General features: G+C 43.2%; 1 protein-coding gene and 1 long non-coding RNA gene across 4 annotated transcripts in view; both read left to right on the forward strand.

Annotated features, from left to right (window-relative positions):
* Positions 1-4,984, forward strand: part of PIKFYVE (phosphoinositide kinase, FYVE-type zinc finger containing) — a 151,725-nt gene extending 146,741 nt beyond the window's left edge. For all 3 annotated transcript variants that reach the window (XM_069983502.1, XM_069983504.1, XM_069983503.1), the window contains one exon: positions 4,459-4,984. In XM_069983502.1, the coding sequence (XP_069839603.1) occupies positions 4,459-4,574 (116 nt within the window). In that variant the 3' untranslated portion in view covers positions 4,575-4,984. The remainder of the gene's footprint in view (positions 1-4,458) is intronic.
* Positions 4,985-15,903: 10,919 nt separating this feature from the next.
* On the forward strand, positions 15,904-22,445 carry LOC138802146 (uncharacterized). The gene is made up of 4 exons (XR_011364691.1): positions 15,904-15,992; positions 16,072-16,097; positions 17,986-18,008; positions 22,158-22,445. It is a non-coding gene; the product is annotated as an uncharacterized lncRNA (long non-coding RNA).
* The last annotated feature ends 2,189 nt before the right edge of the window (positions 22,446-24,634 follow it).

Here is a 24,634-nt window from a genome sequence, read left to right on the forward strand (position 1 = left end):
GACGTCACGACCCAGGGTGTAATTCCTATGGAGTGTCCAGCAGGGGGCGCTCTCTATATAGAAGTCTATGGGACTTTATTGTTTCTATGGGTTTCTATGTAATGTAATGTAATGTTATGTACAGTGTGCTTTATTGAATGAATACATCTATGGAATACTTTGGGGAGCAAGTGTCCTTGCTCCCCAAAGTATTGCATAAATGTATTCATTCAATACATTCAATACACAGTAAGCCCGCCGATCCGCCGCATTTCCGCCGCATTCCCGCCGATCCGCCACACGCTGATCCGCCGCATTCCCGCCGATCCGGACAATATACATTGAACTACAGCTCCCATCATCTGCTTCTAGTATGAACAGGTGATGGGAGCTGTAGCTGGGTAATGGATATGACATGCCGCCGGGCGCAGGGGGGAGCCGCTCAGTACACAGGAGCGCTCCCCCCTCCTCCTCCTCCTCCTCCTCCTTCCGTGATAACTTCCGCCTATACCAATGCTGACTCCCTGCCTGGCCGCCGCTCTCCGCTCTCCCCCCCATACATACCGGCTCCCGATGCATCCTGGTGTCCGCGCTGATGCCGGGAGCCGGTATATGTGAGCGGAGAGCGGCGGCCAGGCAGGGACTCAGCATTGGTATAGGCGGAAGTTATCACGGAAGGAGGAGGAGGAGGGGGGAGCGCTCCTGTGTACTGAGCGGCTCCCCCCTGCGCCCGGCGGCATGTGATATCCCTTACCCAACTACAGCTCCCATCACCTATTCATACTAGAAGCAGATGATGGGAGCTGTAGTTCAATGTATATGGTCCGGATCGGCGGGAATGCGGCGGATCGGCGGAAATGCGGCGGCTCGGCGGGCTTACTGTGTATTGAATGTATTGAATGAATACATTTATGCAATACTTTGGGGAGCAAGGACACTTGCTCCCCAAAGTATTCCATAGATGTATTCATTCAATAAAGCACTGTACACTACATTACATTACATTACATTACATAGAAACCCATAGAAACAATAAAGTCCCATAGACTTCTATATAGAGAGCGCCCCCTGCTGGACACTCCATAGGAATTACACCCTGGGTCGTGACGTCACTTCTTCAGAGATATTTCTAACACTTCCTGATCTACTAAATTAAGGGAAATAGCAGTATATGAGCATTTCCCATAATTAATGTACATTAGAAATTTGTATAACTTTTCATAAGTAACAACATATCAAAAATTAATTTTGGCCGGACTTCTCCTTTAACACTGGGCTAGAAGGCCAGTCCATTTACACCGGCCAGGAGATGGACATAAATGTATTAGTTGGATCAGGGTGTCCACATCTGACTGCATCATACTTACAGAAGAACCATCAGACTTCACTTATACTAGAGTGCATTTGTTAAATAGCCTGTTTATTGGATACAGTTGTTTCCCCTAAATAATCAGCGAGAGTGGCAGAAGAGCTCGATGATGATGATGATGAATTGTTTAATATTTAATAACCATGCATTAGAAGCGACCGTTAAATAACAAGCAGGGGCTGGTATTCCTATCTTTCAGAAACCAGTTTTAATGATTATGTCCATTATATTATGAATGGGTTATCCACTGTAAATTTACTGCCGGGCTGTGGAAGCAAGCATATGGCATAGTAATCAATTCCTAGTAAAATATAATTCATCTACAGCATGTTTGCTAGAAAAGCGCAGGCCATTCAGTCATGTGATTATTACCTAACTGCATATTTTGGGTTCTCTCCTTAGGCTAGGTTTACACACAGTAAAAAAAAAATTATATATATATATATATATATATATATATATATATATATATATATATATATAATTTCAAAACATGATCCCAAAAATAAAACTTATGTATGAATAGGTGAAAAAAGTTGTATTTTGCAAAAGCAGTCGGTATATAATAAGCATGTCCATTATTTGGGCAGTCATAATCAATTACGTCCATTATTCTATAGGATGTGGGAATTGCCAGCCATTTTTCCCATTGACTTCAGTGGAGAGCATTATAACATTAATAATATGGCCTCCACCAGTAGATGTCACATGAGTGGGAAAGTACCTGCTGGCTTGTATAATATGATCTAATAGGCTAATATGATATAATGTGAGGTAATTGGAGGTTTATGGTCCATTTACACAGAAAGATTATCTGCCAAAGATTTGAAGCCAAAGCCAGAAACAGACTATAAACAGAGATCAGGTCATAAAGGAAAGCCTGAGATTTTTCCTCTTTTCAAATCCATTCCTGGCTTTGGCTTCAAATCTTTGGCAGATAATCTGTCAGATAATCTTTCTGTGTAAATGGACCCTTACATGTGGCAGTATTTTAAAGCCCTCTTTTCCCATAGCTCGAAATCATGGGAAAAATAAGACATCAGGGAAAAATAAAAATGTAAACACCTACATGTCTGCTTCATCCTTTGGAGAAATTTCTCAATGCCTGAAGGTCCCTTATTCATATTTTTAAACTATAATGGGCTAGTTTGAAGGGAAATCTGTCAGTTGCTATTCACATGCCAAACTTCTGACACTGTTGGATATATGTTAGGTCAATGAGACACATTTCATATATCTAGCTTTGCTTCCTGAATATAGAAAATGCTTGTATTCCATAGTACAAAGAGTCAAAGAGGCTTTCCCAAGCTCCTAAAATCCACCAAGCTGGACCCTCCCATAAGCTTCTTAGACACTTTGTACCAGAGAATAAAAGCATTTTCTACATCCTGGAATCACAGCTGGATATATGAAAGGTACTATGTGTCTCCTTGTCCTAACAGCTAACAGTGTCAGCAGTTTGAAACATGAATCATGAATTACAGCTAACACATTCACATTAAACACCAGGATGGGGGGTATGACGTGTTTATTAAGGCCGGTCTACAGGTATGCCAGTCCAACATAAATCCTCACCCTCATACTGGATTTACTAAAAGGCACATGCCTCTGAGAAAATCTGACAAATCTGAGGCTGCTGTTGCAATTTAAAGGCAATGTTACTTACGACATGTAGCTTCTGAGCCAGTAGAAATCTGATTGCAAAAAAAAACCAGAAAGTGCTTATGTGCAGACAAAACAGATGGTGAGAACAGTGGAGTTAAATGTGAAGGCACACGCTCACTTGGGTGGGCTATGCACAAGCCACAACATCTATAATATCATGAGGAATAATCCACTGGGAGAGCTGCTAATCCGGTATTGTTCAATGAACCACAGTAAAAATAGCCAATAAAAAGTAAAAAATGATCAGGGATGGTTCTGCTAAAGTAAAACAATATTTATTCAAGTAAAGCAAGCAATGCATTTCCAAACCGTAACGGTTCCTTCATCAGGCTATAATGCTCCATATGTATGCAGGCATAACAACGCTTTAAATAGACCACGAAAAAAAAGACCATGCAAAATGTGGGCGGAACATTTTCAAATGCATTTTTTAAAGATAAAAGACACATAAAATTGGACTAAAGGCCCTATTACACGGGCTGATGATAAAGACAAAGCAAGCACGGACCTGTCAGGTCAGTGCTCGCTTTCTACTTGTTCCCGGCCCGCTGTCTGTGCTATTACACACATAGACATAGAGCGAGGGAAAGGGGTGCACGGGAAGCTGCAGGATGGGGGGGGGATGCTCAGACAATCTTTAGATTATCCAGGTGGCCCATAGAAGAGAGTGGTGATCTGCTGCCACTGCTCCAATCCTAGAGCTATGTACAACAGACCTTCGCTTATCTTGCCCTAAAACACAAAGCATTTATTGGCCGGAACGTAGGGTAAGCGGCCAAGTGCGGCCGATAATCTCTTTGTGTAATAGGGCCTTAAAACAGAATCTCAACAATTTAATTTAATCCCTTGAGGGCAGAGGTATTTAAACAATACATCCAGTAGACTTGACACGTGCTTAACATTTTAAACCTAATTCAAAACTAAAGAATAAAAGACAAAATAAATCACTGGCACAGACTTATTGTTTGTTGTACCAAACGTTGGTGTATGTTTAATGGTAACATAACATTTTATTTTGTGATGTGAAGGCACTCCAGTGCTGCAGTAACAGGTAACCGCACTAAGAAGCAGCATGAACCCCAGGCAGAGAAGCAGGCAAAGTGTATAAATTAGATAAAAGCAAATGAATATTGTCTATAACACAAAAGGAAATACATTGTAGGAACAGCTTTGTAATAATAGTGCAGGTATATGCCTTTTTAACCACTGGGACTGAAGAAAGAACACATTGTATCATTTTCAGAGTGTGCTAGCAGACGCACTATTCATGCTTATATAATGAAGAAGATTGCAGCCTATTCACATGACACATGACAGCTTAGATCTCCCGTCCCCTTTGGTTTGTTCTTAATTAAAGAAAAACTAATGAACAATTCGAATTTTATTCATTCATCTAAAGTAGAAACTAAGTCCATTAATCTGGCTCACTGTTTCTTTCCTTTCAGGTAAAATGCCTACTGTAGTATCTCCAGAACTGTATCGAACTCGATTCTGTGAAGCAATGGATAAATACTTCCTTATGGTGCCTGACCACTGGACAGGTCTTGGTGGCAACTGCTGACATGGCTAACAGAGGATTTGTCTGAGAGATACTCTGTCTTTCTAGCACAAAACAATTGACTGATACAAGAATGGTCTCAAGACCAAAATTTCTGTTAAGATCCGCTAGGAGTGAGGACCATATGTTACCTTGGCTTCCATCATATCTGTTTTTGCAGACCGATTATTTGGAAGAGCAAATAATAAGTAGTATGATGACTGCTGTGCAGCCAGTATGGTCAGGTTTCTTTGTACAGTTAAAAACTGATCTCCCCATGAGTCATACTCATCGTCTTTGTTGAACATTCTCTTGATATGGTTTCATCTGCCCTTTTGACTTCTTCTTTTACTCTTATGGAACTTAAAGCTTCAAAACTTAACCATTTTGAAAAAGAGTTCTTTATTGTGATCTTGTTAAAAGCAGATACTGTTCTTATGTGTGCCTTGTGTTATATGCTGCTCAAGGGCCCTATGAAAGATGGTTTTATCGCTTGCACATTGCAAACACAACTCACCACAACACTATAATGCCCATTAAGCTTGTTGTTCTGGAGGTATTTCTCAAGTCTATATGTTACTGAGTTAAAGTTACCACCCGAGTATATCTCAATACCTTATGTATAGCACTTGCCAGAATAAAGGGTATTCCAGAGTTGTACTAGAAGTAAACTGGTCAGTAAAAAAGTAGTGTCAGTGCTTCCTGTTCTCTGCCCTGACACATAGAAAGTGCCCACTCAGCTAGCGATTTGGTCGGTACTTCCTATGAAAAGAAAGCGACATGGGGGATTAATACTATTAGAATGACAGCAGTGGGGGGGGGGGGATTGGTGGCAGGTGAGTACATATTCTCTAGAATACCCCTTTAACACCATATGTCGTAATGACGTCATAAAAAATAGAACAGCCCTCACAGTGGAATACGATTTTAAAATAATTTGCAACCTTTTAGATCAGTGTACTGTATCAGGACTAGAGAAGAAGTAAGAATGTGGGGGGCAGTGCTCGTGCTGAAGATGATACCGGTCTCTGGCATTGGCACAGCCTCTGCAGGCTACTTTTACTCTAAAGTAGATGAAATACTTGAAACATTGAACTCATATAAAGTAAATCTTCACCTTTTATAGCTATAAATCAGAGTTCCTGTATTCTTTATTAAATAAATAATGCAACTGGACTTTGAACAGTTTATCCTTGGATCCTGCTCATTTGCCCCAATAAGAGTGTTGCATCTGGTTGGTCATACCATATAGTATTTTTACAATTTGGGCATAGTCTAACCTATTGCACACATTCCTGCGTACCTCAGCATTGTTTTCAAGGCATATGTAGAAAAGGGGACACAACAATTTACTGATATAGTATTTAAGCTCTGCTACATAGTATACTGGTAGCAAACAATCATCTGTGGCCTGTGGATTTTTTTTATTTTTTTATTTTTATGTAGAAAGTTTTTCTTTTTTATTTTTATTGGAAAATAATTTATTTTGAAGAGCTGACAAACAAAACCCAGTAAGTGCTTTTTGCATACGTGCAATGTATCAAAAGAAATGATTGACCTTTTACATGTGCAGAATGCATGTCTATATATTAAAATGTAAAGAGACGCACACTTGTTACATGACCCTGTGTTTTATGTTGTTGAAATGTAGATGACCTCAATCTAGTAGTTTTAACTTAAAGTAGCAGTCCAGATTTTGTTTTTCTTTTTTTGCAGGCCGGTCCATATACTGTACTTACCAGTGATGATTGGGGTCCTGCGACGCAGCTCCTACGGCACCACTCAGATTACAGCTCTTCCGACCCCTCTTCTTTCTACAGGTTTATTGAAGGCCAGAAGTCAGGGTCTTCAATGCATCTCTATGAGAGCGCTCTCAGATGCATTGGACCCTGACTTCTGGCCTTCTGAGCTTCAGAGCTAAAAAGGAGGAGGTCATGTGGGTGCCTGCGGGATCCAAGCAGCGCTGCAGGACTACGATGGAGCTGGGGGACCATGATCATCATGTGATCATCATGTATTTGTGCCAGCCTGCAGCAGGGGGGGAAATTAAAGAAAAAACTGGACTGCTTCTTTAAGGTTTGTTGCAAAAGTGAGTGTGATTTTATTAGCTCAGTACTTAAAGTAAAAAGATCATGGCTGTGCATCTATAAGAATGTACATGAAATATCCTCAGAGTAGCAGATTTAGTAGAAAAGGATGCATTTAGGGTAAAGCCACAATTCTCAGTAGCTTAGATCTATGCTGGAGGGAGCAGCTTTTCCTTTCTGCAGTCAAAGGAAAAGGGGTAAAAAGAAGGCATGGATGGTTAAGGACGGGGCAGTGTACTCTAGTATGTTATATGTATACACAGATGAAGTAGGGCAGATGATGGTTGAAAGGAATCTGTCACCTTGTTATGCTCTTCTTTCAGTGGGCAGCACTTACTGTAGCAGTGACAAATGCCGATTTCAATGGTCCATAGGTTATGTGCGACTATGGTAGAATTTTTCTGACATGTAAAGTTTATTAGTTGCATCACAGTGATATTGCTATGAAGTGCCATGTACTAAAGGAGCTGTGGCCTCCAGCCACCCACCTGCCACTTTGTTTCTATTAATGTGCATGGGTAGAAAGCTGTGAATTAGCAGCAGTAGGCCAGGAGAATATGTCATCCTCACATTGGGCTGCATGTAATAAACTGTAAGCTTTAGAAAAGCCATAGACACAAATAACCAACACGCCATGAAACCAGTCACTACTACATGTTTCCTTCAGACTGAGCACCAGTTACCTGGAACCTTTCCTACCATTACACTATGCTGCTCTTTTCATGTAATGCATAGGGGGCTATACAGAGTGCTGACTGTATGTCTGATTTATGGTCTTTGTCTGAACTATTTCTGGATTATTAGCAGTCCACCTAGAAGACTGTATTGTATAAAAATACAGCTGGCATGTGTGAACTTTGCCGATCCTATATCATCAGCATGTTCTTCAAGTGCCTTGGCGTTAAACAAGGTATTAAGTATTCCTTGTCTTGGAATTTATGTAGAGACTGTCCAATAAACATTTTCTACATTGAAAAGCTAGCAGAATTATTCAAAATTGTTATTTTGTGAGGAACACAGGTATTTACTAAAAGTTAGGAGTGGTACAGACTCTCTTTTAGGGTGCCTTCACACGTACCGCATCCGCTGCAGGTTTGCAGCGAAGTCCGCTGTGGATCCATGTAGTGTGAAGATCTGTGGGTTACATCTCTATAATTTTCATTCAGCTGCAGATATGTAACCCCGCCTGCATGTGCATGATCTGCCTATTGCATTTGTTGGAGAGCAGTGACAACAGTTTGTAGTATTTGCACTGAAGGTAATTGAAGGGGTTGACCACTATGAACATATAGGTTTTATATCATGGAAACTAGATCTGTTCCTCCATGTTGTGGATATTGTACAGTAAAATGGGACTACATACAGTTATATTTGTTTAACATATAACAGATATGACTATTAGGCTTTGTTGTAGTCACAATTTGGAGCCCCTATTGCTGGTTCTGTCATTTTTAGGGAAGGACACCTCCTCAGCAGAACACAGTCCATTATAAATCAGTGAGGTCCATCAGCCACCATCTGTCATGCATTGGGTTTGCTAAAGCTTTGTGGCTTTAAGCATAAAATAAAGCCACAATAAAAAGTTGTGTGTGTAGTGACTGAAGCTGCCCTGACAAAATCTATGTGTACCCCATTTTCCTGCTATTATACGCGATTACTGATAGGTGGGTCAGTGCATATACACAAATACTTGCATATAACAGCATCATATATCAATCTCTATATAGATATAATCTCCTTATAGCCTTTTATAGTGTCACTATGCTTTTCTCTCTACCCTGCATTAACATTCTACGATTTAAGTATTATTCTAAGAAAAAAATTTCCAGGTGCCTGCAGGTTATCTATTCATCCTTTAGAAAAGTACATAGGCCTTATTCCTACGTTCCATGCACAGTCCATAAATACAATGTGCTATTGACCGGAATCACTGAACTCACAGCTGTGCGGCTGTGTCAGTACTGTAGCGCAAAGATTTAAACTGATTTGGAGCTCCCAGCTTTATAATGAATTGGGATGCTGGGAATTCAGTGATTCCGGTCAAAAGAACATTGTCCATGCATGGGCCGTAATCACAGAACATGTCAATGCCCCCTTACACGGCACCAAATATATTTTTTTCTTTATGCTACAGATGTATTTTCTTTCCATCATTTTTACTGCTTTGTATAATCCATTCCAGTTTTCAGGGTTTCTTTGTACACTTGAATTTAGCCCCACTCATGTAGTATGTGCTCTACTCTCACTAGTTTATTGCAGTGGTGTCAAGTGCATGTGGCAGCGTGACCCAATTACCCCTCCAGCTGCCTGCTGCAACATATTCACTTGATTAACAAAAGTATACATTTGCTCAATTAGGGTGCGTGCACACTACGGAATTGCCGCGTATTTGTCAATTCTTTTGACGGAACGCAGAATCCGCCCGTGCACAGAATACTGTCTATGGCGTGCGGGGACGAGCGACTGAATACGCTGCGGGTTATACGCGGCAATTCCGTAGTGTGCACGCACCCTCAGGGTATGTACACACTGAGGAATAGGTGTGGAATCTGCATAAAATTAGCTGCAGATTCTGCTTCAAATTCCACGTAAAATATGAAGATAGCATTGCCCCGTTGTGCTTAATTGGATTTCCGCTATGTTGTTCACAAGGCAGAATTTTCCGCCGCAGATCCGCTATTCACCTAGAGAAAAGTCATTAATTTTCCTGCTTGAATTGTGGTCGCATTCTGCTTGCATTCCTCTCAAATTATGCTCAAATTTCACGCTTCAGGGTGCATTCATATTGAGTAATCCACGCAGACAACATACTGTGGATTCCGCCGCTCGCTTTCCCGCCTGTGCCATAGACTACATTCTAGGCTTGGGCAAATTCCGCCATCCGCCCAAAGAATTAAATTATTTGAGGGGACAGCAAAATCCGCCTGACCATAGAATGAAGTCTATGGCACAGACGGGGATGCGAGTGGCTGAATCCGCCAGATGTTCTCTGTGCGGATTACTCAATGTGAATGCACCCTGAAGAAGAGGACATTTCAAGCAGAAAACTTTCCTCTTTCAATCTCTTTGCCTATGCCTGAGTGTGAACATAGCCTTATAGTCTTATAGTCTGTGGAGTGAATGGACAACATGTCAAAAGTTTAAATCACAGCACTGCGTTAAAATGTATTAGCGGATCCATTGTTTTTTTTATCCCTACTTAAATACTATGGCACTGTTAGTCTCACGTATATTATATTTTGCTACTTTCTGCTTTGGTCAAGATATAAGTTTAATCATTCTGGATAGAGACAATTGATTTTTGCATATATTTTTCTATCTAGTGGTGTTATTTCTGTTTGCAGTGTACATTTGGGAGGTGGTGGATGTGTACTTTGTGGATTCTTCTGTATGGTTTTCCAATCTCATTAAAAGAGATGCAAATAGCGGTGCATTCATGCTGAATAAGTATGAGCTAAAGTATTCCCCCAGGGGTTTATCTCAACTCACTGACGCTGGGCTCGGTTTCTGTCTGGAGATGATTTTGTCTTCCTACTATGAAGCATTATGTAAGCTGCTAGGCGATCACTAAGATGCAAATGTATCCGCTTATCTTGGCGAATCATTTCCCTAATCATTTTTCCATCTGATGTATGAAGTTTACCACGATATTACAACACACTGAAACTTAGGCTGATACACATTACTATCTATAGATATTTTGTATACGTGTCTCACTTTATAATGACCCAGTAAAACCAGGCTGTTTTCTTCTGGCTATCGTGTACATAATTCTATGTAAGAGCAGATTTAGTAGTATTATGTATGACTCCATATTCTTACTTGTCACCAGTAGATTTCTGTCAGTGAAACTTGTACTGCCAGGACTCGCAAGGTGTAATGTCTGCAGTTTTATGTATAATACCTTTTTCTTTCTTTTTTTCTCTTTTATTTGTAGCCCAGACATTTCTTTTTAACTGTGTGGTTAAACAGGTGACTCTCATTTGTACAGTTTATTAATGTATATATTTTGTTCAAAGCCGTTCTAATTCTGTTTTATATTCTATGCTTAATTATTTAAACAGAACTGTACTGTTTATATTAGGGGTATTAATAAACTAGTGAATGAGCTGTATCTTGTAGTCCTCTTTACTACTTTGCATATTCTTATGGTCAAATTGTGTGGCTCCGATCTCTCTCTCTGTGTAGAAAAAACATAAAAGAGCATTTGCTGGCATCTTTCCACATATCTAAAACTAGGGAGTTCATCACTGTGCCTCTCACATGCTAAAGGTTTGTCCAAACCAAACAACCACCTTTACCAGTTTATACAACTTGATATCAGTGCACATGATGAAATGGTTTACCAAACATTGAAAATATACAAAAAAAAACAACTTATAGCTATAGTGGCGAAAATACAGTGGACTTATTTAGCATCGGGAGCTTTCCCATTGAACATATTGTTAAAACAGAGAGCTTAAAGTGACTCTGTACCCACAATCTGCCCACCCCAAACCGCTTGTACCTTCAGATAGCTGCTTTTAATCCAATATTTCGGCAGGTGATGCAGTTATTGTCCTAAAAAACTACTTTTAAACTTGCAGCCCTGTGCCCAACGACTGTGGCCTAGATTGGTCCTGTGTGAATACTGCACATGGGCTGGATCGTGCACCTGTGCAGTTTTCACAGCAGAGGAATAGGAAAAATCCTGCCAGTGGCATTCCTAATGATGAGGAGGGTGGGGAGAAGGGACGGAGGGGTGGTGTAAAGTTAGGACACAGATACTCTAGGCCACTGCAGTTTGGCACAGGGCTGCAAGTTTAAAAGTTGTTTTTTAGGACAATAACTGCATCACCTGCCGAACGGACCCCAGGACAGATCTTGGAATAAAAGCAGCTATCTAATGGTACAAGCGGTTTGGGGGGGACAGATTGTGGGTACAGAGTCGCTGGGGAGGTGGAGAATAAAAGACGTAACTTGCTCTCATCTTCCCGCTCCAGCGCTGGTGCCGGTATCCCACAGCTCTTGTCCCAGAGTCTCGGCCACTTCTGGGTCTGAGTGGGGACCTGGGACGTGACATGTTAGGCCCGCTCAGTCATTTAGCGGCCAAGGCGGGATACCATAAGCCAGTGGGACCGGAGCTGTGGGATCAGGTCTTGGAAGTGCAGCTCTGCTTTTCTGAGATATGCTGTACTATATTTAATGCAAGGTTCACACTGCAATTTTGCTGTCGAATGGATGGTGAAAATAGATGCTGTTGTATGCTATACTGCAAGACACGTTTTCCATTGACTTACATAATAAAAAAATTAGCTGTGGTTGACCGCGTTTTCTTGTACGTTAAAATTAAACAAACTGAAACAGGTACTTTAAATGGATGCAAAAACGCAGTGTGAACCTAGCCTTACAAATATCCATTTGCACATACAGTACAACGTATATGCAGTTTGTTAACTTTCTTAGCAATCTAGCAATCTGCAAAAAAAAATTAACGTGACATTATCTTCTTCTGTAGAGCCCCACTTAGGGATAGGAAATTATTCATATATCTGAATAAAGTTGTTTTTACTTCATGCATGTACATGACTGGGAATTTCATGGAAATTTTGTCTAAAAACCTGCTGCAGAAATGTCCACTGGTGCAAAAATCGGTAGAAATTCTACAACAAAATCCATGTTTGTTACAGCCTGCAGATTGATGAGTATTTTACCCTATGTATTAAATAAACGACATATCCATAACATAATAAGCATTTAGTTTGAAAATTGACAGCATGCTTGTAGTAACAGTTTTTCTTTTTTAAACCCTATTGACATGCATTGTGTTGTAATTTGCAGCAAAAAATCAACACAAATCTGAATTCAGCCTAAAGCTACTTGGCTCCATACTAGGGTTAAAGCTAATGTACCACTTCGCTACCTCCCCTGGGTGATGCAGCCAGACTAGATTCTGCAGGAGGCTTGTTACTGAGGGGAGGGGATATCTGTGTACTGTGGGCACTAGGCCCATCTACAGTGTATTTATATGTCACAAAACCAGCACAGATGGCGGGAATCTGTATGTTCCCATACAGTATTTTGGTCAGTATTTTTTAACCAAAGCCAGGAGTGGGTTGAAAACACAAAAAGGCAGAAACACAGTATTTGTAGCCAAAATCAGGAGTGGAATCAACAAAGAAAAAACATAATTGAAAAATGTGGACAATTTCTGTGTTTTTTTTTTTTTTTTTTTAACCCACTTGTTTTGGTTAAAAAAAATACTGAGGGAATTACTGTGTGTGAACAAAGCCTAACTCTGCAAATCTTTCCATTATAGTATTTCTATGTCTGTTCCACAACTGATTTTGGGAACAAATACTGACCAAAATGCTGACTGAAACACTGGCCAAATACCATGTGTGAACATATCCTACATAGACCAAATATTAAACAATGATTCCTTTATTGAAAACTATTTTTAAACAACAAAATTATAAAAAAACAAATTACTATAATGACAGATATGCAGAAATGGTGTAGATCAGGGGTCTCAAACTCGCGGCCCGTGGGCCAACTGTGGCCCTCGGGACACTAGTTTGCGGCCCCCACCTCACCCAGTGTCCCGCATTATATGTGGCCCGACCCAGTGACGTCTCTAGGCAATAAGATTCGGGGCCAGTGCCCCAGAAAGGAAAGTCACTGCCCCGAATCTTTTGCCTACCGACGTCAAACTACAGGAGGCAGTGCTGGCGCCCGACAGCGATCGCCCCCAGAACATCCCCCCCGCCCCGGCACTCACTGCGTCAGCACTGCCCTCTCTCCCCTGAGGCCGGATCCCACGGACGTACAGCATGCCGGGAACGCGCTGCTCAGTGACGTCATCCCGCCCCTCATTCATTGGATGGACGGCTGTGGCGGCTCCACGCTCCTGCGGCGCCTCTCTCCTGCCTCTAGTCTACACGGGCTGGAATGACGTCACCCGGCAGTTGTGCCCCACGACCGACGATAGCGGATCCAAGCTGGTGAGTATTCTTTTGTAACCCAGGGGATGGCGGCCGGGGGGTGGGAAGGCTGGGGGGTTGGCAGTGTGTGTGTGTGTGGGGGAATTGTGGCCAGGTGGGGTAGTATGTGTAGGGGGGGAGTAAGGTGAGATAGTGTCTAGGGGGGTCACGTGGGGTAGTGTGTGTGGGGGGGTCAGGTGGGATAGTGTGGGCACTATATGAGGGCATTGGCTACTATGTGGGCACTATATGGGGGCATTGGATACTATGTGGGCACTATATGGGGGCATTGGGTACTATGTGGGACATATATGGGCGCATTGGCTACTATGTGGGCACTATATGGGGCATTGGATATTATGTGAGCACTATATGAGGGCATTGGATACTATGTGGGCACTATATGGGGGCATTGGATACTATGTGGGCACTATATGGGGGCATTGGATACTATATAGTGCACTGTATGGGGGATTGGCTACTATGTGGGGCACTATATGGGGGCATTGGCTACTATGTGGGGCACTATATGGGGGCATTGCTACTATGTGGGGCACTATATGGGGCATTGGCTACTATGTGGGGCACTATATGGGGGGATTGGCTACTATGTGGGGCACTATATGGGGGGATTGGCTACTATGTGGGGCACTATATGGGGGATTGGATACTATGTGGGGCACTATATGGGGGGATTGGATACTATGTGGTGCACTATATTGGGAATTGGATACTATATAGGGCACTATAATTGGGATTGGATACTATATGGGGTACTATTCAGTAAGCAGCATGTGGTGACTGTAGGGGAGTGGCTATGGAGGGGTGGTATCTTGTTTTTCTTGTGGAAACCCTGATGCGGCCCAGCCTCACCCAGCCTCTACCTCCAGCGGCCCCTGGGTAAATTGAGTTTGAGACCCCTGGTGTAGATAGACCACAGACAACACCTGGACAGTATAAAAATATGAGAAGCGTATAGGCGTCAATAAGGAGCAATGAATAAACTGCAAGTGCTAAGATAACATGGCTAACATATGTCTCCTATGATGTATATGGATATTCACGATAAACCTTCAGCCATGTAGGATGTAACAACAGGCTAAGTGCAAAATATACCTCAGTGTCCGGTGGTCAATGGATCCTCCTCCTCCCCAATACGCATTTTGCCAGCCCCGTGATCAAGCTCTACACAAAACGCTTCTTATATTTGTATACTGTCCAGGAGTTGTCTGTGGTCTATCTACACCATTTCTGCATATCTGTCATTATAGTCATGTGTGAATATAGCCTAATACTGCAAGTTCTCCTCAGGTCAGTCTACGTGAAAAATATAGACAGAATAGGTCCTTACGACAATTCAATACTGTGCAATTGTTTAAAGCAGGTGAGGTAAAAAACCTGCAAAGTAACCCATCCGCACCCATCCGGCAGACTCAATAAGCAGAGCACCGACACTTAAACGCCGTGATCGCGGCAGCATTTCATTAACGGTGAGGGCCCAGCTGCATTAAGCCTCTACCTGCTATGAAGCGCGTGCTTCATAGTGGGATATACACCCAAAACATGCCTGTACGCCCAGGGTCGTCTGGTGACAGGAGGCCCGGGTGTACAGGTACGTCCAAAGTCGTCTAGGGGTTAAAAAAAAAATCAGCCGATGATCGTTTCATTTTCTGATTGTTGCGTATAATGGTGTGTTTACACAGGCAGATTTATCTCACAGATCTTTGAAGACAAAGCCAGGAACAGACTATAAAAAAAATCTGTGGGATAAATCTGTGTAAACACACCATTAGGGTCCATTCACACAGATTATCTGCCAAAGAATTGAAGCCAAAGCCGGGAACAGACTATAAACAGAGATCAGGTCATAAAGGAAAACCTGAGATTTCTCCTCTTTTCAAATCTATTCCTGGCTTTGTCTTCAAATCTGTCAAATAATCTTTCTGTGCAAATGGACCCTTACACGGAGCGCTAATCGGTATTGCTCTGTGTAAATACATTTCAGTTATACACATACAAGTTAACATGCATTTTCATATCACATAAAGATACCTTTGTGTCGGTTACTCTAACAATGTATCAAAAGTGAAGATAACCTGCCAAACCCCCACAGAAATATTTGTACAATGTTTTACTCCTGACTCTCCCCAAACTAATGTTTGAGGGGCAGAAAACAAGCAAAACGCTCTGTGTGAAACTGTACATAAAATACAGCAACAAGAAGGAAACCGCTCAAGCAGCCACGTGATCACCACGTTGCGACCACTGCTGGGGAGGCCCACGAAGAAGCCACAGCGCGAGGCACGTTCGCGGCGTCATGACGTCATGGCTGAGTACTTCCGCATCAGGCGCGCGTCTGTTCAGTTAGAGCCGGTCCGGTGTGGGAGCAGCAGGTGAGGCGGTCAGTGTGCACTGCGGGGCCCGTATGCTCCATGTGTGGTAACAGGTGACTGATGTGTTCTTTTCTTTCAGGTTGAGCCATCACCATGAGGGCTAAGGTAAGAGTCACCCGTCTGCTCTGCTGTGTGTGGCCGGGAGGAGAGCTGCCTAATGGAAACATGGCCGGGAGAGGAGGGCACACGGGGCCGTACAGGGGATGTGTCTGACGGGATGTGTGGCCGCCGCTCACCAGCTGCACGGGAAGGTCTCACCCGCTGGTCTCCCGGCACTGCTGCTCTCTGGTTACATAGTAATATGGCTCTTGCTGCAACTCAGTTGCTTTCTATGTGAGAAGAGTATACAGTGTGCTCTGTGGGTGCAGACCCCTCTGCAGTAGGGAGCGCCTAATCCCCACACTCCCTGCATTAGAGGGGTTCTCATTCTTTGTAAGACGTGTTCACATACACCTAAAGATGTGCTGTATCAGTCTGACGGTAACGCCATGGGAACGTATGTATGTGTGTGTGTAGCCTTTCTCTGTGCCATGGGAATGTATGTATGTGTGTGTGTGTAGCCTTTCTCTGTGCCATGGGAACGTATGTATGTGTGTGTGTAGCCTTTCTCTGTGCCATGGGAACGTATGTATGTAGCCTTTCTCTGTGCCAAGGGAACGTATGTATGTAGCCTTTCTCTGTGCCATGGGAACGTATGTATGTAGCCTTTCTCTGTGCCATGGGAACGTATGTATGTAGCCTTTCTCTGTGCCATGGGAACGTATGTATGTAGCCTTTCTCCGTGCCATGGGAACGTATGTATGTAGCCTTTCTCTGTGCCATGGGAACGTATGTATGTAGCCTTTCTCTGTGCCATGGGAACGTATGTATGTAGCCTTTCTCTGTGCCATGGGAACGTATGTATGTAGCCTTTCTCTGTGCCATGGGAACGTATGTATGTAGCCTTTCTCTGTGCCATGGGAACGTAGGTATGTAGCCTTTCTCTGTGCCATGGGAACGTATGTATGTAGCCTTTCTCTGTGCCATGGGAACGTAGGTATGTAGCCTTTCTCTGTGCCATGGGAACGTAGGTATGTAGCCTTTCTCTGTGCCATGGGAACGTAGGTATGTAGCCTTTCTCTGTGCCATGGGAACGTAGGTATGTAGCCTTTCTCTGTGCCATGGGAACGTAGGTACGTAGCCTTTCTCTGTGCCATGGGAACGTAGGTACGTAGCCTTTCTCTGTGCCATGGGAACGTAGGTACGTAGCCTTTCTCTGTGCCATGGGAACGTAGGTACGTAGCCTTTCTCTGTGCCATGGGAACGTAGGTACGTAGCCTTTCTCTGTGCCATGGGAACGTAGGTACGTAGCCTTTCTCTGTGCCATGGGAACGTAGGTACGTAGCCTTTCTCTGTGCCATGGGAACGTAGGTACGTAGCCTTTCTCTGTGCCATGGGAACGTAGGTACGTAGCCTTTCTCTGTGCCATGGGAACGTAGGTACGTAGCCTTTCTCTGTGCCATGGGAACGTAGGTACGTAGCCTTTCTCTGTGCCATGGGAACGTAGGTACGTAGCCTTTCTCTGTGCCATGGGAACGTAGGTACGTAGCCTTTCTCTGTGCCATGGGAACGTAGGTACGTAGCCTTTCTCTGTGCCATGGGAGGGTATGTATATTTGCTCATCTCTAGCCTGAATTTTCTTTTCTGACACATTTAGACATTTTGAGGGCATTGCAATAGAATGGTTGAGATTACACTGCTGCTGCTGTAGCTATAGATTGTGTACAGGTTAGTGTTAGCGCTATTTCTGTATTATGAATAGAGCTGCAGGTACAGTGTGTGACCCGTGGCTCTAGTCACTCTTATGGGGTGACAGAGCCGAGTAAGCTGGTAGAGCGCTCTACTTGGCTCCTTCTGTCACTCCATAGGAATGAATAGAGCTGGGGGTCTATTGGAATACCTCTTTAAAATACTACAATTAACATTATTTTAATTTATACCTTCTCTTTTCCAGTGGCGTAAGAAGAGAATGCGCAGGTGAGTGTGAGTGAGTGTGTGTGTGTGTGTGGGGGGGACACCATAGTACTCGGAGAATGGACAAGCTCATGCAGATGTTTCCCTTAAAGAAGCAGTTCACAAAAAATGTATTGCTCCCCCCCCCCCCCCCCCCCCCAGTAGCCGCTGGCACTTATACTCACCACAGCTGATCGGTGTACCGCAGTGCCGTTCAAATCCGTTGTGCTCACGTCTGCCTCTGCAGTGACTTCTCTGCCTTGGACTTGTAATTGAACACCAGAAGTCACATGCTTCCATAGAGAATGCATGGAAGCGTGTGAGATCAGGCATATAATGACAGGACAGAGAAGATGAGTCACAGCAGAGGCGGATGTGAGCGTGCGCCCCATTTGAATGGCACTGCGGGACACCGATCAGCTGTAGTGAGTATACGTGTCAGTGGCTACCGGGGAGGGGGGTGGGGAAGCAATAAATTTTTTGTGAACTGCTTCTTTAACCCTGCAATGTCATGGAACCCTGTCACTTAAGGACCCATGACATACACCCCAGTGGGTCCAGCGGCACTATGAAGTGAGCTCAGTAGCTGAGCTCACTTCATATCACATGGGGACCAGTTGCTATTAGTAGCCAGATCCTCACTTTTAATGACAGGATATAGTGTTTTGCAGTTCTACCTATTTTCTCATCTCCGTGGTCATTTCCTCCCTCTCCATAGAGCAAAATGGACACACACATCCTGCTTTTTCTGAAGTGAGGGGGGAGGTAGGGAAACAGCTTTCTGAGTACAGAAGGAAACTCTTTTGCTTAATAAAACCTATATATTACTTAAAGTGACTGTACCACCAGGCTCAGGCTGAAGCACTGGAGGCGGGCGGGCAACCCACCCCCAGTGGGAAGAAACCCCAGCCCCTCCATGACGTGACTCTATTAAAAATCAATGGAACCCTATCATAGAGGGGTGGGGTTTTCCTCCCAAAAAGGGTGGGTAAGCCGCCTCCAGTGCTTCAGCCTGGGCCTGGTGGTACAGTCACTTTAAAATCGCTGGTACTGTTATTTATTGATTTAGGAAAAATGACAGTTATGCTTTAAAGGGGAACCCCAGGTAGAGGTTAAAAAAATGAAACTTCTGCAGAAGCGTATAGGATTACTTCCCTGTCTATCCCAGTTTTGAAACTACCAAAAATCATTTTGTTTAGGGGGGGGGGGGTTTGTTCTGTTTTTGTTTCTGTCCTTCCTGGTTGAGCAGTCCCCAGAATGCAATGCTTTCCCTCAGCTGATCATCACAGTCCCCCACCCATAACAATTAGTAAAATTAGTGCTGTACCTGCTTCTGGCTGATCAGAGGAGGTGGAGCACTTGGGATTGGGGGATCCAGCCAAGCTTCCTGTGACTTCATGCCCTGCCCCCTCTCTGCATCATCAGCCTGTGCTTAGCAAACACACACAATGTGAGACAGAGGCATGGAATATTTGTCTCCTAAGGGGGGAGAGCAGAAGGAGCAGGAGACAATGTGGATTGGCACAGGGGCCATTTTTTTTCACTTCCTGGATTTCTATCAGCTACCAGTGTGGCAGAACCGCACAGATACGGTCATACGTTGTATAGACACATCTATATAACTTTTAATAGAAAACTAGTTTTTCTTATCAGGAATTCCCCTTTAACCTCTTAAAGGACAACTCCGGCGGGACCCCCCCCCCAAAAAAAAAACACACACAGACACCATACTCACCATCCCTCCGGTGACGATCGCCACTCCATTCTCCCGCCGTCCGCCTCACCGTCACCTGCCTCCGCCGTCCAGCGATGTCTCTTGCTTCCGGGTCCATGAGAGAGAAAAGGCTGCCAGTGCGCTTGCGCACCGGCAGCCTTTTCATTGGCTGGAGCGCATCACATGGCTTCCAGCAAGCTCAGCCAATCAGGGCTGAGCAAGCTGGAAGCCATGTGATGCGCTCCAGCCAATGAAAAGGCTGCTGGTGCGCATGTGCACCAGCAGCCTTTTCTCTCCCATTCACTCTCAATGAAGACGCCGAGGAGGAAGAAGACCCGGACCGCCCCCCAGCTCTGACGTCACTCGACACCAGAGAAGAGGACCGTGACGACCGTAATAGGTAATGTATATATTCTTTAACTTCCGGGGTGGGGGGGTCGGGGTTGGAAAGTGGGGGAAGGGGGCCAGACCGGGTATTTAACCACATTACAAAGTTATATAACTTTGTAATGTGTGTTAAATAAGCCCAAAAATTTTTTCGCCGGAGTTGTCCTTTAAGGACATATGCCGTACCCATACGGCATATGTCCGCATGAGGTCTTCAAAGGGGGGCCGCGCTGCGACCATGACATGACAGCTGCATCTAACAGTGGTAAATGCAGCTAATCCCTGGTGTCTAGTGGTGGGTTCCCCCCCTGTGATGCGATCGCGGAGGGGGCTCCCTTGGTCTTCCCGGGCCTCAGTGTCGGAATGACTCTGATCCCGGCTCGGTATTCTATTGCAATGGTTTGCAGCAGACCAAAGCAATAGAGCACCGATCTCATTGATCGGTGCTGTATAATACAGCTACACTGATCTATATGGGAGATCAGTGTAGTTGTATTAGAAGTCCCCCAGGAGGACTTCTAATACATGTATAAGTTAAAAAAAAAAAGTGTTTTCAGTAATAAAAAAGCCCTCCCCTAATGTCTGAATCACCCCCCTTTTCCCATTTTATAAATAAACCTGTTCGGGCGATTACGCACGTGGCGATACCAAACAATTTGATCACATTCCTGATCTCGCACGGTAAACCGTGTAAGCGCAAAGACCCGCCAAAGTGCAATAATTGCACGTTTTTGGTTGCATCAAATCCAGAAACATTGTAATGAAAAGCAAAAAGTCGCATATACGCAATCAAGGTACCGATAGAAAGAACACATCATGGCGCAAAAATTGACACCTCAATCAGCCCCATAGACCAAAGGATAAAAGCGTTATAAGCCTGGGAATAGAGCGATTTTAAGGAACGTTTTTTTCTGTAGGTTTTATTTTTTTTAAAAGCCATCGAATATAAAAGTTATGCAAGTTGCATATCGTTTTAATCGTACTGACTTGAGGAACATACACAACATGAATTGCGCTTTTTTTTTTTTTTTTTTTTTTTTTTTTTTTTTTTTTTTTTTTTTCAATTTCACCACGCATATAACTTTTCTGGTTTTGCAGCATATTTTATGCAAAAATTAAGTCTGTCATTGCAAAGTACAATTAGTGACGCAAAAAATAAATGCTCGTGGGTTTCTAGGTGAAAAAATGCAAGCGCTATGGCCTTTTAAACACAAGGAGGAAATTACCAGAGGTTAATTACCATATTTTTCCTAATATAAGACAGGGTCTTATTTCCCCCCCCCCCCCCCACCCCCCCCCCCCTTAAAAATGTTGTGACTTTTAGAGTTAACTGGTGTTTACTTGCAAGCAACCTTTTCATAAACATGATAAAAAGAACCATTCATGTCCCTGGGGCTCTCCAAGTCCTCTGACTGGCTTAACACAAGTGCTGACGCGAAGGGGTTAAAGTGATTCTGCAATCCATGATTACATATGTGATGATCACAGTAGCAACGGCTGCTGCACATTGCACAGATTCCTGTGTTAGGGAGATCCGGGGCTGCTTCTTGCTAAAAACAAAAAGAAAACTGCTTTAAACATTGGTGTCAACAGGATGACCGTAGATGAAGTGTCGGATCCTCGGGGTAGGCGGGGACCACAGGAGCCAGAATGACGGCGCTTCACGGCTTCAGGTTTAATGAAGTAAAACGATGAATTTTAATGGTCTCATAAACAACGCGTTCCGAGGCATAAATTGCCCCTTTGTCAAGAAGGAGAGACATGATCATGTCTCTCCTACTTGACAAAGGGGCAATTTATGCCTCGAAACGCGTTTTTTATGAGACCATTAAAATTAGTTTTACTTCATTAAACCTGAAGCCGTGAAGCGCCGTCATTCTGGCTCCTGTGGTCCCCGCCTACCCCGAGGATCCGACACTTCATCTACCATTCTCCATTCCCTGATCTCCTGGCTTGGGATCTCGGCATCTACCCTTGGAGCCTGGCTGCTACGGCTACTACCTCTCTCTTCACTGATCTTCTGGATCTACATGTTTGTTTTGCTTTTGTGGTAATTTTTAATGTTTCCATAGGCTTAAGCGTAAAAGGAGAAAGATGAGGCAGAGGTCCAAGTGAAGTCTGTGGCGCATCTGTTCCTGGACGTTGCCGTAATGAGCAGCATTAAAGCCTTCTGTACAATAGAAGTTAATTGATCTCCCACGTTTTTCTTTGGGTACTCTCCTTTGGACTCCAGCTCTACTGACAAGCTGCTGCCATAATATGCTTTCTGCTCTTATGATAATTACTGGACAGCATATGTTACTGTACTTTTCTTCTGACTTGTAGTAATTACCCTTTTAGAAGTAAAGATTATTTTCAAATGCCTTGTTTCAGACTTTTTTTTTTTTTTTTTTGTTCAGCTTATGCTTGACAGTACAGCTCATTAATTTCGATACATCCCCAGTTTGGTAGTTTTCTCTACCATAGGCAGGCTATGCTTATGTATTGCAGTGAACTGTTTCTACAGTGCAAGAAAATATCCCTCAACACAGCTATTAATCTTTAAAAGGTAGTAAAACATAAACTATATAAATTGAGTATAATAATTGTACTGACCTCAGATTTACTAAAGGTCCCCATACGCCTTATATTTTTTTGTCAGCTGTACATGCCACTTGCAGTGGGTTCAGTATAAGGTGTTTAGGGCTCTCCCATATGACCACCAGCAGATGATGCCTGTGGTGATAGGGGGCTGGGTGTGATAGAAAATCACAGCCTGGTCCCTTTGTTTTGGGAGAGATAAGCGCCAGCCAGAGCTCTCTTACTGCGGCTTACCCTTTCCCATAGAGAACACAGGATCACTTGGCTGAATGTTTCTGTGTGTGGGGAGAAAAGGAGTTAGGGGTGCACAACAGGTTAAGATGTAGGTGCTTCTCATGGATGGGTTTTCACACCAATAAACTAATAGAAGACTCTGTAGCACTCATGCAAAAGTGTTCACAGCGTCTGGAGCGCTCCTCTACATACTATCACACTGCGATGTTGAGAGATCCGGATGGGGTCGAAACGCCATCAGTCGCCATACAAAGCATCTAGTATATAATCCCCAGTGTGGTAATAAATGGTGTATACATACCTGGCTTTGCCCTTTGCATGCTGTTAAACTTTTGAACACACTGCCATGGAGTTTTCTATTACAGTCTGTGCATGGGGAGGACAGGCAAAGGACTGGAGGGATAATTATTGAAGGTGCATAGCTGTCTTAAAACTGTTGCTAAAATGTTAGTTTTACCACAAAATAAATTATTTAAATTTTGAAAAAGTAGAAGAAAATCACGCCCAGTTTATTTCACTTCTTGGAAGTTGTCGTTTAAAGCCATTTGTAAGTAAGGATGTGTCATTGAGGAAACATAAGCCTCACCTATCAATACTAGAGATGAGCAAGTTTACAGTATTAGGGTGCGTATTACACCAAAACAAAGATCTACAAGGATCATAAAAAATGCAGGACAATCACAGATAAATATTATTGTATTCTTATTATTCAAATAATTCTGATTTGAAAAACAATAAAAAATTAATAAGAGAATGAAAAAATAAGGGGAATGAAACAGAACCAAATACATAAATTGGTGAGAGGACGTAGAAAAATATTTTATGAAGTCATATATTGCACATGCATAAGAATTAATGAAGACTAGAATAACTGGCAATACAGGCAACCTCCGCTGAATATTAGGTAATGTAAACAAAAGTGAATAGCAGCAAAAGATTAGATATAAACAGACAAAGTCCTATTTGAAACTGCAGTTGCTCAGTGAGCAACATATACAGGTGAAATCACCAAAAAGAATGTACATATACAGACTAGGAGGATGCGTGTATTGCAGCAAGTCCCACTCACCTACTCACCCTACGCACGTTTCGCGTGGCTCGCTTTGTCAAGGGATATCACTGGTGTCAAACTAACTTTGACACCAGTTAATTTGAAAGAAAAAGATTTTTGCTGGACAACCCCTTTAAATTCCTCTCCTATTCTGCCAGGGCTGAATAGGTAAGGAATTGTAAACAAAAAAACTTTCTTCAATTGGTGGGGCGGCGGCGTCCCTGCTGTGCTGGGGGTTGGGGCTGGATGAAGTGAGTAATGGTGCGTTTACACAGACAGAATTATCTGACAGATCTTTGAAGCCAAAGTCAGGAACAGACTATAAACAGGGATCAGGTCATAAAGGAAAGACTGGGATTTGTCCTATTTTCAAATCCATTCCTGGCTTTGGCTTCCAAAATCTGTTAGATAAATCTTTCTGTGTAAACGCAACCTTAGAACCGCTAATATAGCAGTATAGTAAAATAGAGCTGATATGCCAGAAGGACGGCCATGAGAGAGCCGGATCCAAAGGCATGTAGCTTGTAAACTAATGAAAATAGCTAATAAGGTACTGGATGGAAGGGATGTGTGTTGAACCTGACCATCTGGAAGTAACTGCTGCCCATAATAAACGGGTAGGATGAACTTGTGGATTGGACGGGATGGTTGCTCATAGGACTTGGAGGTCTGGGTTTGTGACAA

Source organism: Dendropsophus ebraccatus, chromosome 9, assembly GCF_027789765.1.
Source record: "Dendropsophus ebraccatus isolate aDenEbr1 chromosome 9, aDenEbr1.pat, whole genome shotgun sequence".
NCBI lineage: Eukaryota > Metazoa > Chordata > Amphibia > Anura > Hylidae > Dendropsophus > Dendropsophus ebraccatus.